This window comes from Ochotona princeps, chromosome 24, assembly GCF_030435755.1.
Source record: "Ochotona princeps isolate mOchPri1 chromosome 24, mOchPri1.hap1, whole genome shotgun sequence".
Classification (NCBI taxonomy): domain Eukaryota; kingdom Metazoa; phylum Chordata; class Mammalia; order Lagomorpha; family Ochotonidae; genus Ochotona; species Ochotona princeps.
This window is the reverse complement of record NC_080855.1, coordinates 16,759,877-16,780,665: the sequence shown is the minus strand read 5'-3', so window position 1 is coordinate 16,780,665 and position 20,789 is coordinate 16,759,877. Positions and strand designations below refer to the sequence as shown.

Here is a 20,789-nt window from a genome sequence, read left to right as displayed (position 1 = left end):
TTGGAAGCTGCCTGCATGCATTCTCTCATTGACCAGGCCCAGGCAGGCAAGACTGTGTCTAACTTTTCACCTGTTTTTTCACCTGCTCCCTGCCCTGTTCCTAACATCTCACACAAAGTCATGCATACATTAGTGCTTAGCCATCATTTTGGGGGAAGAATGAATGCATGAATGAATGGAGGGTATGAAGCACAGAAATTTTGTGTCTCTTGTCCAAGGTCACACAGCAGAACCTGGGCTGAACCCAGTCTCGGAGCAGACTGTGAACTCCTTGAAGATATGGATGGGGTCTGAACTCCTTTGAAGACACAGGTAGGGTCTGCTTTCTCCCAACACAGGATCCCTCATGCACAGACAGTGCCTACAGCCAGTAGGCGCTCAGTCAGTACTTGTTGAATGAATGAATGAATGAATGACTTCCAAGACCGAACTTCTCAAATATTTATTTTGCCACACTTGATGGGGGTCTCATGAGCAGATTTGTCACAAGTCCCACTTGGCGAGCAGGCAGTGCTAACAGACATGGACAAGTTGCAAGAGCAGGGACTGAAGGGCAGGATCTAAGAGTTGGCTGGCTGAAGCATGAGCTCCGATCCTGTGGCAGGAGCAGCAGCCGGAATCGCCCTCCTGGCCAGCAGAAGGGGGTCCTGGTAGCGCAGCACACAGGCTTTTTTGCCATACCCTCATCACTGAACTGCCAGGGTCAAGATGGACGTGAGAAGCAGAGGCAGCCAGACTTTGAGGAGCCCTGAAAGAGAAAGCCTGCATGGCCTCACTGCCAGCACTTGGTGTTTGTGTGTGAAGGAATGGACATTACCACTGCGGCACCAATGGGAAAGGGACACCCTCTCCAGACCGTCGCTCAGAAAAGAAAGGAAGCCTCTGGGGCTGGCGTGTGGTGCAGCCGAGTAAACCTCTGCTTGCCATTCAGACATCTTACCCCAATTTGAGAACTGGCTGCTGTATGTTTTTGCTCTAGCTCCCTGCTAATGTGCCTGGGTGGGCAGTAGAAGATGGCCCAAGTGTTGAGACCCAGTCACCCACATGGAGATCCAGGTGCGTTCCTGGCTTGGGCCTGGCCTGTCTCTGAAAACGTGGGGAACAAACCTGTAGATGAAGATCTCTTTCTCCCTCTGTCTCTCCCCTTCTCTCTGCCCCCCTGCCTTTCAAATAAATCAGCTTTAAACGAAGATTCTTCTTTCTCTAATCAGTTAGAAAAAAGTGCTCACCGTCAGTGGAAAAAGACATAAACAGGTGCCCTCCCAGATGAATGAATTTCATCCTTCTTCTAGTTAAAGCTTGGGATCCTCCACGACAGGACACTCTAGGGCAGTGCTGGTGCTATGCAACCATCCCTAGAGACCATGGCAGGGTAGGCATTCACAGGAACACCTGACTCTCCCGTTCCGAGCCCAAGACCCAGACTGAGCTAGCTCAGGTTGCACACCGGCTGATGTAACACCACCACGCGTCTAGGTGCCGGGAGACAGGAAGGGTGACTGTTGCCTGAGCGGACTTCTCATTTCGATTTTCAGACGATTCAGCCACTGTAGAAAACCTAGAGCCATAGGAACAACCCCCACCCCAGCTCCTGGCCTTCACGTTGAAGGGGGCAAAGAAACAAACAAATGGAGGCTCCTAATTTTTCCGTTGTGTTCAGCCCAGCGCTATGTGTGGGTCTTGGCACATAGTAGCACTCAACACTTCTTAGTCACCTGCTAGTGAACTCTGAAAACGGGGCTGGAGAGGAGTTGTGGCACCCCCAAAAATGCCCAGATACAGACGAGAGGATGTGCCTTCCCTTTGGGGCACAGGCTCTTAAGAAGCGTGTGTGTGTGTGTGAGCACAGGCATGCAGGCAACCACATCTGCGTGTGCAGAGAAGAGCAAACACACGTGACCTCCCGTATGTGCGCAAATGTGCCTGACTCACAGTCCCATGAACCCATGTCCCTATGCAACAGGAGCCACTGAAAGACGCCCTAGGCCCAAATGTCTCCATAGACATGGTCGCCTCTGTAGAGCTCAGGCCAAGCAGGCCCTGAGACTCACAGAGAGAAGCTCTGTGGCATTCTGGAGCAGAGTCCTGGGCAGAGAGCAGCTGTACTTACCCATGTTGCTGGAAGCAGCCCCCGAGATTGCAGCCTGGAGATCTTTGGGAAGGAAACAGAAGGCATCATTAGAACAAGAAGGCAGGTAGGTGAGGAGGAGTGAAGGGGGAAGCCCCCGGAACCTGCTTGTCTCCTTGAACCCAAAGTGTGCTTTCCGAACCCTGAATCTGGTTTAGTGAACACCTCCGTTTCACTTTCTTCAGTGTCTCCCCACTGCTTTCCAGAGAAAGACACAAAACTTTAGCCAGAATGATAATGTTCTACCTCCTTCTCAAGCTTTGCCTGCACCTGTTCATCCCTCGCCAATTTCAGGCTTCCAGGCTTTCTCGTAGTTCCTCCAGCAGCTGGGCCATTCTTCCCCCAGGACCTTGGCCCATGCTGCACCCCTACCTGGGGGTCGCTGCCTCTACCCGCTTTCCCTTTCCCCTCTTGGTTCACTCCATCATAGTTTCAAAATGCCAGCCTCATTCTTCCCAGTCTCCTAGATGGAATCTGCTTCCCTCTGTTGTAAAAGCTCTTTTCCCTCATTTCCCTGAAGGCCATGGCTTTGAACAAATCCAACTGAGTTTGAACAAAACTTCTTGCAAGGATCCGCCTGCTCCACATGAATAATGCTACATCTGTTTCTGCTCACCAAAAGATCCTCAACCTCTCACCCTGGAGCCTGGCACACAGTGAACTAATGAATGCATTATTCATGAGAACTGAATATTCATCAAAGACAGTTTATGCTCCAAGTGCCCTCCAACCCCCAAGGATCCACTAGCTCCCCACCAGTCCTTTAGATCCCAGGAAGATCCCAAGGGGAACCAGGTTTTGGGTGCACACACTCTCTCCCTGCAACCATTCCACCCAGCCAGAAACCATTCTTACTTTGCCGTGTGATGGGACCCAAGTTCAGGACCCGGGAGTGGTCAATGGAACCTCCACTTCGAACTCTGGTTCCAGTACAGGTCTGCAGGGAAGAGAGTGACCAAGAAAATCTGTCATGAGAGAGACCACACATGACCCTGGCAGGTGCACATGAGTTGAGGTAGGCAGAGGCAAGATCAGGACACATGGGGACACATGAGGATAGAGGTGATGTCACTTAGCTCTACAATTTATCATGACCTTGGGCCATTACTTAAGTTCTCTGAGCCTCTCCTGGTCCTGAAAATGAGACAAGTACTACCTACCTTGAAGTGCTGCTGCAGAGCCTTAGAAAGCTCAGATAGAACCCAAGCCCAAAGCTTTCCCACCCAACTTCCCAGGAGCTCAGGTTTCCCCTATAGCCACACCCATCCCATCTCCCTTGTCCTCCACTCCCAGTTTAACAGGGGAGTGCTGAGATGCAGCGGTAGCTGGCTGCCTTGGCTATGGGGGCTGGGGGAGAGAGAGGATGAGTTCTGCAGGCCGAGGGCACGGAGGGCACTCACAGGCGTGCACTTCTCGTTGACGATGTCGCAGAGATGCACCTCACAGTGCAGGTAGACCAGGTCATAGTTCCCTGCAAACCGGAACATCTGCACGGAAAACCGGGCCTGCGGAGACATCCCGTTCTCCACCACTTGGATGGTTGAGTCCCTAGAGTGTGGGCATCTGGGCGATGGAGGATAGAGGTGATGTCACATACCGTCAAAGCAAGATACTGCTCGACCACCTGTATTAGCCCTGTTACTGCGGCAACTTTCTTCATCTCCCTATGCCTCAATTTTCCCACCTACACATAAGGAACGCAGGGGTGGTCATCACTGCCCACATCCTAAGATGGTTTTAGGGATTAAATCAGCTAATTTTTCACAGAGCTTAGAACAGAAGGGGATGCATGGCAAGCACTGACCATTTGACGCAAAAGCAAGAATGTCATAAGTGTATCTGATGTTACAACCATCCACATATCAGCAGTTTCTGATTTCTCAGGAAATGGCATTAAAGCCTCATCAATTACAAATTTACACTGATAGGCCTGGACTAATTATAACAAGGGAACATTCTGAGGAACAGGGGCTAGAGACCATGTGGGGGCAGGTGCACCCATCTTCAGACACACACGACCGTGCCCAACCAAACACACTAAGGAAGAGAAAGACAAAATGAAAAAGCCACAGCCCAAGGACTTGCACATGGCTGCCAGGGTTAGAAACCCGGAGGCTCGGAGCTAGCCAGTTGGGTGCCCTCTCTGCTGTTTCCTGCTCAACATTGATTCAGGAGAAAGGTTGAATGCTGACTCTGAGAACTGAGCAGGGAACTTTTCAGGGTGCATTTCCCCTCCATTGTGTGCTCCCCATGATTCAGAGCTGATCACCCAAGTGCAAACTTCACTTGGCAGAATAAAAACATTGAGGTAAAGTGGACCCACCTGTCTAGAAGCAGACAGGGTGGCGTCTGGCCGGACCACAGGCAGCCCTGTGCATCAACCCAAGCTGGACATCCAAGGGTCCCCTCATCCAACTTCACCATTCTCCCGACTTGTCCCCTTCTCATTTGCATCTTGTAATGTTCTTGGCATCTCTCCAAGACCATGATACTCAACCCAGCCCCTCTTGCACACACAAACCCACAGCCAGACCAAAACACACAGACACACCCCAGTGTTCTTCCTTCTTCTTTCTCAAAATTTCCCAAGCTTTCTACAATGTACCTGCTGTACTTTTATCTGAAGAAAAACAAACTTTAAAAACCCCAGGAATTTTTCAAGAGGTATTACTTATCCCCATTTTGCAGATGGGAAAAAACAAATATCCTAAGAGAAGAACTAACTTGTATCTCAGAACTAAGAATGCCAAAGCCAGGATTTGAACTCAAATCTCCAGGAAACCTCCAGCAGGGCCATGCCTGTGTTTTCCAAATTACCACTAAGTTTGATCGTATCCAAATGCCATCTTCCTGATTTTTCTCCTGCATGTCCCAACACCTGTGTTATTACTACCTGAACTCTTTCAAGTTCATTTACAGCTTTTATTGAAATAGTTATTTTCTAGAAGTACTTCAAGGTTGTAATGATACATAGGAAATTGGTTATCACTCGGCATAACTAAAACAGCCATTCTATAAGCACAAGGTAAACTGAAGAGTGTTAGTAAATCTTAGGCACTGTTACTTGCCAACGGCCCTAAGCCACACTTCCACTTTGCTTTTATTGCAGAGGGAGATTCCAGCTAACAGAAAGACAAGTGCTTTAGACTCAACTGCAACTGCTCCTTGATCCCAGGAGGTCGGGCGAGGACTCCTCTCCTGCCTCCCCTTCATTTATTCTATAGCCTCCTTGTCATTCACATCCTGTATATTTCTTTAGCATTGCATTGCAGGCCAGGAGGACAGGGGTTCACCTCCCTAACTCCCTGTGGCATCCCTAAGCTTGATGCCCAGCAAACTCTCTAAGCACCTGTTCAGCTCCTGAATGGGAACACAAGCTCCTTCTTCCCTGATGTGGTATTCAGGCAGCTCGTGTTCCTTGAGGAAAAGGCACCTGTGTCCTCTGTTTCACCTGGCCTCTGGCTAACCATGCTCATCCCTCTCCCAACTAGGTGCCAGGCAACCTGGTGCCTTAAGATCTTCTGAGTCATGGACCCCTCTGCCCTCTGGTGAACACTGTGTGTTCCTCCTCAACAACAATATTTTAGGAGGAAGACATTGGGTTGCTGTGGGATAAGCTGCTATTTTGGGTGCCTACATGTCATACCACAGTGCCCAGTTCTAGTTTTGGCTGCTCCATTTCTGATCTAGCGCCCTACTCAGGTGCCTGCGAAGGAAGCAGATGATGGTTCATGTGTTTGGATCCCCTGCCACCCCTGTGGATGGAGTTACTGGCTCCTGGCTTCAGCCCGGCCTGGTTCCAGCTACTGCAGCCATTTGGGCAATAAACTAGTTGATGGATGAATGGATAAATGAAGGGTCCCTTTCCCTCTCTCACTCCTTCAAATACATAAGTTTTTCTAAAAATAACACTTTCAGTACATAAAATATGCAAAGGATTTTAAAGGAAACTAAAATTGAAGAACACTTCTCAAACGGTTAAACATTTGATATATCCATATGTGTATGCATATACTCACATTTATATGTTCTACATAAATACATGTTTACAAAACCATATATGTGCATATTCATGCATTAGATAATAAGGACTGATGCAAATCCTCACACATGGCCACTAGAAAGTGCCAGTGAACGTTTCCACATATTAGCACTTACATTGTTGATGCCTATATTCAGAGTGGACAGCAGTGTCAGTTAAAAGAACAATAAGAACGGACTTTTCCCTGCTTCAGACCCAAAGACCTCCGCTGAAGGGATGGAATCTTTGCCTCACCTGTCCTGGATGATGAAGTACTTTATGGGGTCTGTGGCATTGCTGCTGGGTGTGGCATAGCAGTTGGTCAACACGAGTGCAAAGCGCGACACATCACCCCCATCCAGGATGGTGCCCACGTAGAGGAAGGCTTCTGTGGACAGGGTCACTGAGGAGCCTTGGTAGGGCTGTGTGTAGGTAGGATTCTGGAAGAGCGCCATCTGCACGATGAACATGCCTGTCCCTCCCATGCTGATGTTCAAGGAACTGTAGGGGAAGAGGAGTTGGTGGGAGAACCGGCAGAGGACAGTCAGATTGGGGCCACCCTTTCTTGTCAGTGTTCTTGGGCAGTGCCTTGCCATTATGTGCGTTTGGGTGCAAAAAACAGGAGTAGGTCCCTCCAACCACCACTTGGCACACTGCAGTGTGCACCCTTGGGTCACCTCAGGATTTGGTGGGAATGCAGGCTCTGGCTCAACGGGCTTGGGATGAGGCCAAAGTACTAAATTTCCAATGAGCTCCTTGGTGATAATGCTAGCAACCTTCACTGGGTGGTCATCACTACCCATGTAACCTTCAAGATGGAGCAAGCAGCTCCTTGAAGGAATTACCCAATCTCCTTCTTTACTCTCAGCCTGGAACAAGTGAAGAGGAATGAGCAGTTATGAACCTCCCAGGCCTGTGTCCTGGCTGCGTCATGAGAGATTGGGCTTATAAAGGGTCATCTCTAACACCACTAAACACAGCCACTCCAATATGGATTTCACCAGATGATCTCACACAGGACATTGTCCCACTGACACTGCACAAAATAGGGCCCAGCCAGATGGCTATTAGCTTACAGGTGAGGCTGGATTTTGCTGGGGCAAAATCTCCAAGCCAATCTAGATCTAGTGTTGTACCCACAAGTTGCCCCTGGAGCATGGACCCTAGTGATGCTCCAGCCAAAGGCCTGCACTGAGCAAGCTTCTTCCCCCCAACCCCAGCCAGCCTGGTGCTACCACTGCCCTTCCCTGAGTCTGATGGGTGCAGAGAACATAAAAACACAGGCAAGTTTCAAATGGAAGGCCATGGTAGGCTCAAGGACTGGTTGTGAATCCTAGCTCTGCCCCTTACTAAACCTCACATCTTGGGACAGCCTTCTCTTAGCTTCAGTGCCACACCACAACCACAGGAATCCCACCACCAACCATGCCTACGCTTCCCAGGGTTGCTGCAAGATTGTAGCAAATGTGCTGTGGGGAGTACCAGGCTTAAGGCTGACATATGGCAGCACTCAGCAAATGCCACGGATTATGGCAATTAGTTTTTTTTCCAGCCATGGCCTCTGATTCATTATACTGAAAGACAACTTTATTTACCAAAGAGGGTATTCTTTAAGAAAGAGAGAGAGAGAGATCAAGCCTCCCACACTTGCTATAGGTGGAACCTCTCTTCTTCATCCCCAAAGTCTCTGTACCCAACAAGGCACCTCAAAGGAACAGGATTTGCAAACACCTCTTTAATCAAGCTCCTTCAAGTGACAGAGAAAGAGGAACTTGAGGTCCACACATGGGGGTGCAAACGACCTGAAACCCCTTAACAGGTGGAACTGAGAGCTACTGCTTCCCTCCCCTCTGAAAAGCCAGAGACACTACAATCTGATTTGTATCTACAGATGGCTTCTTCTTGTCCTAGCAAAAGCAGAATGAGAATCAATAAACCCATTTCACAAATGAAAGGACTGACACTCAGAACAAAAAGAACTTTTCAGAGCCATCTGGTTAGCACATGACCCAGCCTGCACCAGGCTCTAGGAGGGGCAGCTGAGCTCCTACACTGGGCAACCCTGACTCCAAGCCCTGACCGCCAGCATCCTAAGGGTGGCAGTTGTCAGGGTTGTGAAAGACCTCATTGGTAAGGGAGTATTGGACAGAGCCATCCAGGGGCCCTGGGGACTCTGTCCTGCCACACCTGACCACAGGCTGTAAGGTCGTCTTTAGGCTGACTTTCATGTCCAGGGGGTAGGAGCAGGCAAAGTTGATTTTGACGTTGAGGTCACGGATGATGATCTCATCGGACAGGTAGAGTGTGTTGCTATAGGTGGCATGGGTGGCATTCCTCTGTGCGGAAGGAGCAGGGGTAGGAGAGAAGTGTGTGAGAACTGGAGTCAGATTACTAAGTCAAACAGTCTGTCTCTCTCACCTGTCAGCTGCCCTCCCAGTCTTGGTGATAAAAAATGACAACAGTGACCACATAGGAACACATATCCCACTTTACATTCTGAACTAGGTGTTCCTTCTGCAGCATGGCACTGGGCCCTTTGAGGACCCTGAGAAACCAAGTCACCTCACTCCTACATCATGGGGAAGGAGATAGGGGGTCCTAGTAACTGTGTCATTGTCCACTGCATGGGGAATCTCATGCGCCTGGGCTGTTTCCATTGCTGCATGCTTCCTCTCTCCTGGACTGAAGAGCCTGATTGTCATGGATGGAACTGCAAACACCATCCTCAGCAGGTGCAGATGACTCATTTCTGTCTTCCTCTGTTTTCCCTCTTTTTTCTTGCAAGGCATTTAAGATGCAAGAGGAAACAACACTTCACTCAGGCAAACCTTTGAAAAGGTCCATGGACGGGAGGACCTGGTTCTCCAAATGCTAATGACAACAGATCCTGCCTCCCCTGACCACCAAAACCAAGCAGACCTCCTTCTGAACCTGGCATTGATACGTACTTGCTGGGAACCACATTGCCATCCAAGCTTGACTTTTCCCATCTGTAAAATGGGTGCCTACACCACAGCTTGCTCTCTCTCTGTCCTTTTCTTCTGAGACCTTTGCCCCTAATTCTATCCTGATCACTGTAAACACAGGAACCCATGTAATTTTCTCAACACCCTCACAGTGTAGGTCTTACTAGTTTCCCTTTATATAGTTGAGAAAATTGAGATGCAGTCAAGCTAAATGACTCCCCCAACTCCTACCACCATAAGAGGAGGAGCTGGGGTTCAAACCAGTCTGTGTACCCCCTGGTCTGGACATACCGTCATCAGGGTCCCACAGGGGCCTTCCTGGGTTGGAGTCACCACCGACACCCAGTCCCGGTTGCCTCTCTCATCAAAGCCAGAGCACTTGCTGTCACGCAGGTACATGAAGATCTTCTGGAACCCCAGGCTCCTCAGCTGGCACTTGCTCAGCGACACCTTGATGTTACTGACTCCACACTCCAAACTGCGCTCCAGCTGGTTAATATCTGGAATAGTCAGGGGGCATGGTTGAGGGATTGGTAGGGGGAAGCTGTGGCTGGAGCTCAAGGGTCTAGCCCACACTCCCAGGAGCCTGGCAGAGCTGGCTGGGCCAGCGGGACAGCTGCAGTGCTTTAAGCATCTTGGCTTGCAGGTATCAAGACAAAAGACTGAGCATGTCTGGGTGAGACCAACCAGCCAGCCCAACTTCCTTATGCACCGTGCCAGTGTCACAGAACACTGAATCTCAGCTTTTCCCATAAAAAGGAAAAGTCCCATCACTCCTTGCTTGTTGTGAATTCTTTTATGCTACTTACTGGTTGATTTCCCTTTTAGATAGTAAACCTCAGATTCAGAGTGTGGGACAGACTACAACGTCCAGCTAAATTTTTTTTAAGGTATCTTTAAATGGAAGTCTCTTCATCTTCAATATTTATTTTTACTCATTTTATTAAGATATTGTACTGCTGCTAGAAAGGATAATCTTGCTTTCTTATCCTACTTATTTTATAGTTTTTCTGCTTTCTAAAAATGTATTTATTTATATACACTGAACAATTTCATGTATTTCACCATATACAACATAGTGATGCTTTGCTTTTTAGCTAACCTCCCATCTAGCACCATAGAGAACAGTGACCATCAGCATTTTAATCTTACTTTGAAGAAGAAAAGATTCAATTTAAAGACAGCCAAGGGTACACCCCAAATCACCGTGCAGATAGGTGGGGCTTGGACAGTAGAGCACAATTGTAAAGGTGGCGTTTGCACCTGGCCACAATGGGGACTGCCATGTGGGAAATATTAGTCACCTTCAATAATCAGACATGTGAGGAAACTGAGACAGGGTGCCAAGTGGCCAGCAGTCCCGTGTTATGGTGCTGCGGGAATGTGACTCAGGCAGCGTCCCAGGCTCCCCCTGGTTCCCTGGTGGCGTTGCCAGCTGTCCCTTGCCAGACTTGTGGCGGTGCGTGCAAGCATAGAGACTCGGTGAATTGGAGACCTACACCCTAGGCCTCAGGCTCGCGACCCCCATCTCACACAGAGCGTCGTGGCTCCGCTCCCAGTCACACTGCGCCCTTCCTCCCCACCCCAACACACTGGCCTCACTTGTGATGTTGTCCTGTTTGCACTGGCAGTGCCACCTGCCGTTGTCAGACTTGCAGTCCTCGTCAATACCGCATTCCTCACACGTTCCCTCCACGGAGGTGGGGTCTGCGGGGTCACAGGGACAGACGGGCAATCAACAAGGGTGCGCCCACCCCTACGCCATGCCCATGTGGGGTGGGGAGAGGTGGGGAGGGTGGGGAGAGGTGGGGAGGGTGAGGAGGGGTGTGGAGGCAGGGGAGGGTGGGGAGCCTCCTGACTCACCTGTGCAGTACGCCAGGTGGCACTCAGGGGCCGGTGTCAGGTTGTAGACGTAGTAGCCGTCAGCACAGGCCTTCACCTGGATCTGGGAGTCCCACAGGCAGCAGTTGCCATTCCAGTGCGCGCAGGCCGAGCGGGTCACAATGCCCTCATCGCTGGACGGGTGAGACCCGTTGAGCCACATGGGCGCAGCTGTATTGCAGCGCAGCGAGGGCACGCAGGTCTCTGCCAGGCGCACGCCACCATGGCCCACGAAGCGGTACCAGCCGTTCAGATCGGTGTCGCAAGAATAGCCGGTCCCGTAATCGGAGCTGCGCCAGAACTGGTTTAGGGTGCTGTACGCCTGGCATGGATCAACGCACACATGCTGGGTGCCCTGGAGCAAGCAGTCTAGTCCATGCCCACAGGAGCTCGGCGAGCATTCACAGTTGAATCCGTCCCCAAGGTAGCCCTCGGGACACACGCAGGAGTAGTTACCCTCAGTATTGACACAGGTGGCCAAGGCGTGGCAGCGGCTAAGACCTGGCTCCTTACATTCATCTATATCTGTGCAGCCTTGCCCGGGCGTCTGGCGGAAGCCATCGAGGCAGACACACGTGTAGGAGCCCTGCGTGTTGACGCAGCTGCTGTTGGCGGAGCAGTTGTGTCCTCCAGGGGTGGCGCATTCATCCAGGTCGGAGCACTGCAGGCCATTGCCGGTGAAGCCCGCCAAGCAGGTGCAGGTGGTGACCACCCCGTCCTCCAAGCAGGTGGCATTACTGTGACATTCAAAGCACTCTCCTGGGGACAGAAAAGATGGCAGACTCAGAGCTTGGGCAGCCAGTGGCCACCCAGAGAGTCCTGCCTCGCTCACCCCCCACCCCCAGGAACTCACACTCTAAAAATTGTAAAGTTTGGGGCCCAGCGATAGCCTAGTGGCTAAATCCTAGCCTTGCCTGTGCCAGAATCCCATTTGGGTGCTGGTTTGTGCCCCAGTTGCTCCACTTCTCATCCAGTTCCCTGCTCATGGCCTGGGAAAGCAGCGGAAGACGGCCCAAATCCATGAGATCCTGCATACACATGGGAGACCAGGAAGAAGCTCCTGGCTTCTGGCTTCAGTTCGGCTCAGCTCTGGCCATTGTGACCACTTGGGGAGTGAACCAGCGGACAGAAGATCTTTCTCTCTGCTTCTCTTCTCTGTAAATCTCACTTTCCAATAAAAGTAAATAAATCTTTTTTTAATTGTAAAGTTTGTTTTCATTCTGTTTCAAAGATAGTAAAAGGCAGAGAAATTTCTCTGTCACTGGTTTATTCCTTAAAGGCCCACAGCCTCCATAAGACCAAGAGCCAAGAATACAATTTGGGTGTCCCAGGCACACACACTGCAGGTGGCAGGACCCAGCCACTTGAGCGCTCACCAGTTGCTCCCCCCCAGATGCACTTTACCAAACAACAGGCTGGGAAGCAGAGGAACCAGGAGACAAACCAGGCACTTGGACACAGAATGCACATGTCCATGTTTGAACTACCATTCCATTGTCTGTCTTCGTGTTCTTTAAGATTTTTTTCTGGTTCCAGTGCCATGGTATAGTGGAGTCAGCCTCCACCCCCAGTGCTGGCATCCCATTCAGGAGCCAGTTCGATCCTGGCTGCTCCACTTCCAATTCAGCTCCCTGATAATGTGCCTGGGAGGGCAGTGAAAAATGACCCAAGTCCTTTGGCCCCTACACCCACGTGGAAGACCCAGAAGAGGCTCTAGACTCTCGATTTCTTTTTTTTTTTTAAAGATTTATTTTATTTTTATTACAAAGTCAGATATACTGAGAGGAGGAGAGATAGAGAGGAAGTGGAGCTGCCGGGATTAGAACCAGCGGCCATATGGGATCAAGGCAAGGACCTTAGCCACTAGGCCACGCTGCCAAGCCCGACTATTGATTTCAAATACACCCCGGCTCCAGCTACTGTGTGGCCATTTGGGGGGAGTGAGCCAACAGATAGAAAGTCCCTCTCCCTCTATCCATCGTGCTCTTTCTGTAAATCTGCCTTTCAAATAAAAATAATCTTTTTTAAAGACTTCTTAGCTGATCCTCTTGAAAACAAATAACTCTCCCCACCTCACCCCACCTGATGATGCCCACACTCCTGGCATTCATTCCTTAGTGCTAAGTGCTGTTTAAGTTGTATCATGTAAAACAGCCACAATTCCACATGCACAGGGAAAAACAGGATTCCTGCACTGGGGCACGATCCACGGTGAGCTTGCTGCCCCTTTCCAGCTGTGACATCTTGCTGGTGTCTGCTCAGCTCCCTTCCATGCCCGGTGAATCTTTGGGGAGGATTTGGGATGCTGCTGGCCTTTGGGTGAAGAGCCAACAAGCCTGAGATGTGATCCAGCCCCTTTGCCTCCCTCAGTAGGGAGCCCCGAGACCACAGCATCTGCATCCCCTGGAAGCTGGTCAGAAATGCAGGCTCAGGCCCCACGCTGAGCCTCTACTGAACCAGAATCCACATTCGGGCAGCATTTCCAGGTAAGTTCTGCACGCAGTGCTAAGTCTGAGAAGTAGACTTGGAACCAAGGCTATGCAAATCACAAATGAGACAGGAGAGGAGCTGGGGTTATTTTTGCAGATGGCAGCAGTGTTTGCTGTATGCTTACACACACACACACACACACACACACACACACACACACTTACTTGCTTCCGAGCTGTCCGCCATAGCAGTAATGAACCAAGAAACCGCCATCACCATCTTTGGTATTCGGGACAGGGTGAGCAGCCGCCCCATCCTTTCTGTTTTTTGGCAGCTACTTCTTTCTGGAATGGCTTTTCCCAGTCTCTGACTCCTGGAGCCCTGGAAACAGAAATGGATAGCACACATGCATGAGTAAGCTCTCCTCCCACAGTTGGGAGGGGCTCTCCATTTTGAGACCACCCACCCCCACAAGATGCCAATTTTGTGGATCACAGAAATTGTGCAATGATGCAGCTTTGATGGGATATCCCCCACGGTAGCCCATCCTTACTTTCAACCATCACCTGGCATGGCTTCCCAATTCTTAGTGCATTGAGATTTTGAAGTGTGGAGTCAGTTGAAGCAAGAGTAGCAAAATAAGGGTAACATTATTCAAGGGAGCCTGCTTGAATTTTAACAGTCAGCTCTCAGTGTGCTGCCTGGAAGAGCTCAGCTACCTCAATTCTCTGGTCTACCCAACACCCACTTGCTGATAAGCTACTGTTTTTAAAACAAGGAGCTGGGCCACAAAGTTCCAGCCTTCATGTAATTCACATACTGTAAAACATTGGCTTGCAATGAGCAACTACAGAAGTAATTTATTTCCACAATGTATGTTGGTTCTAATGGTATTTTACCCCACTAGCAATCCTACGTAAATGTTAGTTTTGCCCCAATTTTTATAGCAACAAAAATAAATTCATATGGTGGGTGAAAGTGTAGGAACTGGAGTCTATAACAAGGATTCTAATTTCCATTTTCCTAATCATTAACAGTGTGACATTTGGCAAGATAGTGTAGTTCATTACGGCTCAGTTTTCCCATCTATGAATTAGAGATCATTGCTTCCACAAATTGAGTGTCTATAATATGCCAGACCCAACTCAAAGAGACTTCTGGGCTAAAGAACTTGTGTTCTACAGTGCTATTTTCAAGATCTTTGTAACTACACTGAACTAGAAGGAAAATATTTTGTGTCATGATCCAGTGCTATCTCTCTGACACATGTGCTCATGCACACATACATGTGAAATACAAGTCTTACAAAATAATACATCCTTAGTGTGTATTTGCTTGTTGCTCCATAGTCTATTTCATTAAAAGCAAAATTCTGACTATAACCCACAAATGGAATGACTTCTTCAACCACCACTGAGGTGTGATTATAGTTTTAAAAACCATAGTAGTAACTGAATATATATTGTTGTCCCTAGATTCACTAAAACAATATCTGTGACAAAAGGCCTAGCACATTCCAAGTACTTCCACCTAAAATTGTAGACCCTGTACCTGCTACATACCAGGTCCTTGATAATGTTCATTGACTGCATAGAAAATAGCAGTCATTGTGATCAGGAAAGTTCAGGCTCACTGACAGGGAGGGAGGTTGACCTACTAAAGACCACAAAGTCAATGACCAGCAAAATAATGACCTAGTGCAGGCCCAGCTCCAATCTGCAAACTCTGAATTTCCTCTCTCCCTCCCCACTCTCAAATAGAGTGGAAACCAACAAAAGATTAGAGAGAGAAGCAGCTAGGCTAGGAGAAGACAGCTAAGGCACTTACCTGGAGCCAGGAGGATCAAAGTGGCCTATTCGCAAGTGCAGGTCTGTTATATATATGTACCTGTGCCCTTGGCAAGTGTTTTCTCCTCCCATGATTCTCCAGTTCTGTTTCTTGAGACTATTTCCTTGGGGGTGGGATATTTGTTTGCCTTTGGCATAATGTTTGCCTTTTTAGACTAAGGTTGTTGTTCTTTCTCCTAATAGCTAGAGACCCCAGATGATTGACATGATGGGGAGGGGTCACACCTGTGCCTGGAATTTCAAGACCTTTGTTTTGCCCCCTTTGGCATCAAGAGATTCCATAGTTAGAAATTAACTGGCAAAGCAGTGCCAAGGTGTTGGTCACTGACAAGGGCAGGGTAGGCCCAAGGAGATTTGGGGTCTGAAGCACTGGAATGAAAGAGGTACTCATTGCGTCTGTTGAGTTGTGCACAGACTGCCCCCCTTCTTAAGGGTCCAGGCATGAATGAGAGAGGATCTGAGAATGGCTCAACATCAAAGCCAGAAGATCATTCAGACACCATTGGACTTGATACACTTTGTGAGGTAAGAAATCTGAGTTCCATCAAGTTTAGTTCCCTTAGGAACTAGACACATCATTACTTAGTCTGAATCCTGGAGACTCCTGTACTGTGTGACAGAAGGTTTATTTTTTAGTCTCCTGAAGTCATTTTCCTCATCTGTAAGTTGAGACGACCCAGCTCCCAAAGTTCTCATGGTTAACAGGAGCTGATGTAAGTAAAGACAAATGGTGATGACTCTGTGGGTAGAAGCTTTTCAAATGTTGCCTTGCCTTGTCCTCACCTTGAACGCGCCATATAAGGATCCCATATGGGCGCTGGTTCTAATCCCAGCAGCTCCACTTCCCATCCAGCTCCCTGCTTGTGGCCTGAGAAAGCAGTCGAGGACGGCCCAAAGCCTTGGAACCCTGCACCCACGTGGGAGATCCGGAAGAGGTTTCCTGGCTCCTGGCTTCGGATCAGCACAGCACCGGCCGTTGCGGTCATTTGGGGAGTGAATCAATGGACGGAAGATCTTCCTCTCTGTCTCTCCTCCTCTCTGTTTATCTGACTTTGTAATAAAAATAAATAAATCTTTTTAAAAATTCAATGTAAGAGTGGATGTCATCCTGTTTAAAAAAAAAAAATCAAGTGTGTTGCACTTGGGCTAAGTAGTTATTAGAATTGTGACCATGGCCTTGACATTTTCAGCACTTCTCCTACTGCCTCGTCTACTGCCTGGGTAACCGTCAGCACTAGTACAAGTGCTCTCTGAAAATGGTTTTACCCCAGAAGGATTTTTCTTTACATCAGATCACAATCCCACCTACAGCACTCACCAACCCTGAGCGTTGTGTATCTTTGCCAAGCTCTCTCTCTCCCTGCCAAATTCTTGTATGCTCAGGCTTGTTTTCTTTTCCAGAAGCATATGTCAGAAACCCCTGCTCGCTTTTGCAGTTCTTTGTTGAAAAAGACATAATCGTGTCCTTGTGTATGAAGGATGCATTCTTCTTTTCTGAGCCAGATGTTTAGATGCCTTTGTGTGTCAAAGGGGCTGTTGAAGCCCAGGCTGGACATCCAAAAAGGATGGTAAGGTGGGGCCTCCAGAGGGTTTCTGAAATTAGCTGGACAAAAACCCTGCCAAGGAAAAAGGAAGTTAGAGCTTATTCACAAGTAGATTATGTTTTCTAGTTTCTGTACTTAACGCTTTCACATCTTTCACCTCATTGACCCTGGAGACAATGCCCCATTTAGAGCTCACTATTCCTGCAGATGGCCTACAATATACTTGCAATTATGCAAAGCAACCAATGGGAGCCCACCAACCAGCTGCCCAGTAAGGATTATGAAACTCTCTCTCTAGGCCACTACTGCTCTAATCAACTCTCTGGGCCAGCACCATGACCCAAAGCCCACAAAATTGAAACTGTCCAATCCTAACTCTACCTCTCCCAGCCCTCCACTGCAAAACACAGCAATGGCTTTCACTCCCTCTTCCCTCCATGCCCTGAGTGCCTTTTCGTCCTCTATGGTACAAGTGACATGCTCCATTCTCTCAGGATTTGTGAGTACAGCAACTGTCTTTTCCCTGGCATTGTCTCCTGTCTTGCTCTTGTTGTCATACTTACATAGCAATAAAACCTACCTTTTCAAACAATAAGCACAGAGGTGGAGTTGTGGCACAGTAGATTCAGTTGAGCCCCAGTTTGAGTCCTACCTGCTCTGCTTCAATCCAGTTTCTTGCTAATGTTCCTGGGCAGGCAATAAAAGAGGGCCCAGGTGCTTGGGTCCCTGCCACCCATGTGGGAGATCAGCATGAAGTCCCAAGCTCCTGATTTCAGCCTAACCTATCCTGGGTTGTTGTGGCCACTTGGGAAATGAACCAGCAGAAGGAAGATCTCTCTCATCCTCCTCTACCTCCTCCTTTTCCTCTCTTCTCCCTTGGTCATTCTGCCTCCTGAAACAAAATCTTTCAAAATAAATAATCAAATACCACATTCCTTCAGTATAGCTGAATCACCCTGTGGCATTTCTCTAGTTGGCCACTTCCTCTTTCTTTTCTGACCTCCCCAACCCTCTGGGCAGCCCCACATACTGAATCCTAATGGTGCATTTCCCTGGAGCCACTAAGCAATGCCTCCCTCATATTCTTGGTCGCCCTGCATCTAGAGGCATCTTCCACATGCCCTCTTTCTTGGGGGTGGGGCAGAGTCCTTTCCCTGTGTGCTCTGTGACATTTCCTTCTCACCTTCACTCTTCCCTTAGCCCTGGCTGTTCTCTTCCATCAGTCATTCTCCAGAGACCCTTGTTGATCTCCTGCCCTACTGTTTCATTTTGTCTTTTCATAGCCAAATATCTCAAGAGTTGTGCACACTACAACTCATGGCAGTGTGCTCCCTGCCTTGCTTATCAAGATCACCAAGGAAGGAGTCTCCATGCCAAGTTTGATCAACTGTTCTCTAACATACTTCCAGGGCAGTAAATATGTGCTTTTGAACAAATCCTACTCAATCTTTCTCTAGCTTCTGCATTCTTGATTTAAAGTTAGGAGATTTGGCGCTAATAATCTTGACAGTTGGGCCCGGTATGATAGCATAGCGGTTAAGGTCCTTGCCTTGCACACTCCAGGATCCCATATGTGTGCCGGTTCTAATCCTGGCAGCCCCGCTTCCCATCCAGCTCCCTGCTAGTGGCCTGGGAAAGCAGTCGAGGACGGCCCAAGACTTTGGGACCCTGCACCCGCATGGGAGACCTGGAAGAGGTTCTTGGCTTCAGATTGGCTCAGCACCAGCCATTGCAGCCACTTTGGGAGTGAACCATTGGATGGAAGATCTTCCTCTTCATCTCTCCTCTGTGTATATCCACCTTTCCAATTAAAAATAAATCTTTTTTAAAAAAATAATCTTGACAGTTATTTTTGAGCATCCCTTTTGTATCAGACACATCTCAGTGCTTTAACATTGTCTCCAGCAATGAAACCCATGGTACAATGAGGAAAAACTTACAGATGTTGAAAAAGATTACACAGCTAGCCAGAGTAACTTCAGACTAAAATCCAATTATTATTCCTATTTACCGCTATAATATCCTGCTTTCCTATGGAGGCAAAGAACATTCCATGTTGAACCATGAGAGGCATTCAGCATGACACGTGGTTTTAGGTCTTTTCCCAAAAAGGGAAGCAAAAGGATGCAGAATTTGAGAAAATCTATTGATGTATATATACGCCAACAATCAAAATGAGAGCTTGGGCTGTGTTGGGAACAGACACAGAGAAGATGCTCCCCATACAGGGGTATTGCCAGGTCCACCCACCTGGACTACTCTCCCCTATGTGAGCCCCAACCTCCCCAAGGCTCCTGTTAGAGGAGGGGACCTGCAGGAGACACACATGTCCTCTGACTCATAGGCAGCCTGTCAGGAGCTCTGTTTCATGTGATTTAGTCTCAACAGCACCTGTGGACCTCTCCTTCAACTAGCAACCACGTGGCCTTCAGGTGAGGCTTGTACCGTGTCCTGAATACTAACACCTGCTCCTGTTGGGGCATTTGGCTCTGGCACATTCCAGTGCCCCAGGCTGTTCCTTGCTTCATCTGGCTGTGGACAGTCCAAGTTGTGGTGGCAGTGGGAGGGGGAGGGGGGGGAAAGGCATGGTGTGTGGGAGCTGGCTCTGGAGATTTGAGGACAGCACACCATGCATTTGTTGAACATAACGGGTGGGAAATGGAAAGGCCAAGTTGGTTTGTGAGATTCCTATACCCACTCTCAAGTGGCCTTATTGCCTAGCTGACAAAGGGCACAAATCAGTCGGGTGAGTGTGGGACAGGTTAAACAAAGTTCTATGAGGATGTCTACATCCAAGTTCCTAGAACCTGTGAATGTTGCCTTCCACAGCAAAGGGGGTTCTGGAAGTCTTGTCCAGGTGAGGAGATGGAGAGGTAGCCTGGGCAAGATGGGTGCCATCATCAGGGTGCCTCTAGGAGAGCTTCTGGAGTACACAGAGACACAGGAAGTGGGAGATGAGAGGATGAGACCAAAGGAGTGACTCCATGGCAGAACCTCAAGCTGAGGAGTTCAGGAAACCCCCAGAGACTGATTATTCCAGATGGGAGCAAACCTGGCTACACCTTGACTTCACCCCCAGTGCAAAGGACTTCTGATTTCTTTCCTCCAAAACGCTAAGAGAATCATTCTGTGTTATTTTGTTTTTGAGTCATTTGTGTTTATTTACCAAAACAACAACAGGAAATGAACAGATAATCCCATGTGTGTCAGGAGACGTTATCTGCACTCCCCCATTTTGGAATGACTGTGATATCATGAATCTTGGAGGGCTAGAGTGCTGCCTGATGTGAACCAGTCTACTTGATCCACTGACATTAACTGAGCATACAATATGTAGGTTATATATTGGGAATTCAGCAAGAAATAAAAGATAAATGATTATCCTTGTGGGATCCCATGCTGTGGGGATGTAGGCAACATATCATAGCACAATGAAATAGTAAGATCCTTCCAGACACCATTACCCAGAAACTGTTTCCAAGATAAGCTGGGGTTTAAACAATGCAAAGCACACAGCTTCAAGGAGATCTGGGGAGGTATATAGATGGAGGGGGAAAACAAGGGAGTGGGAAGAAAGCTGATTGTTCAAACAGAAGACAGGAATGGGGAGGCTGGAGTCCAGGCAGTGATGGTGAAAGAAGGAAATGATATCTTCAGGGCTAGACTTCTCCATACCTTGAAGGCATGGTAAGCTGACTGGATTTTATTCTGAAAACAGGAAAAGGCCATTACAGGATCAAAGCAAGGTAGCCGTCACAGCTATAGTTTTATAAGATCATCTTAGCAGTTTTGCCAATAGAATATGGGGGTGGAGGGAGTATAGAGAGATAGCAAAGACCAATTATGAGATGTGTTCTGAGCTGAGGAATGGCAGGTCATTCAGTGAAGATGGCATGGAATGGCTGGAGTCGTCTGAAGTGAAGTGGGTGGAGTCCCACGGATGGGTCAATTGTTTCCATGGTAGTAAAAAAG

At 48.6% G+C, this 20,789-nt stretch overlaps 1 protein-coding gene across 1 annotated transcript; it reads right to left on the bottom strand.

Moving 5' to 3' along the window:
• Nucleotides 1-427: 427 nt before the first annotated feature.
• Nucleotides 428-13,741, bottom strand: UMOD (uromodulin). Its single transcript, XM_004587082.4, has 10 exons — nucleotides 13,651-13,741; nucleotides 10,979-11,755; nucleotides 10,718-10,822; nucleotides 9,407-9,615; nucleotides 8,337-8,485; nucleotides 6,405-6,650; nucleotides 3,529-3,691; nucleotides 2,984-3,065; nucleotides 2,111-2,152; nucleotides 428-748 (listed from the first exon to the last, which is right to left on the bottom strand). Exons 1-10 carry the CDS (start codon nucleotides 13,739-13,741, stop codon nucleotides 687-689), a joined length of 1,926 nt encoding a protein of 641 aa, XP_004587139.4. The 3' UTR covers nucleotides 428-686.
• Nucleotides 13,742-20,789: the final 7,048 nt, after the last annotated feature.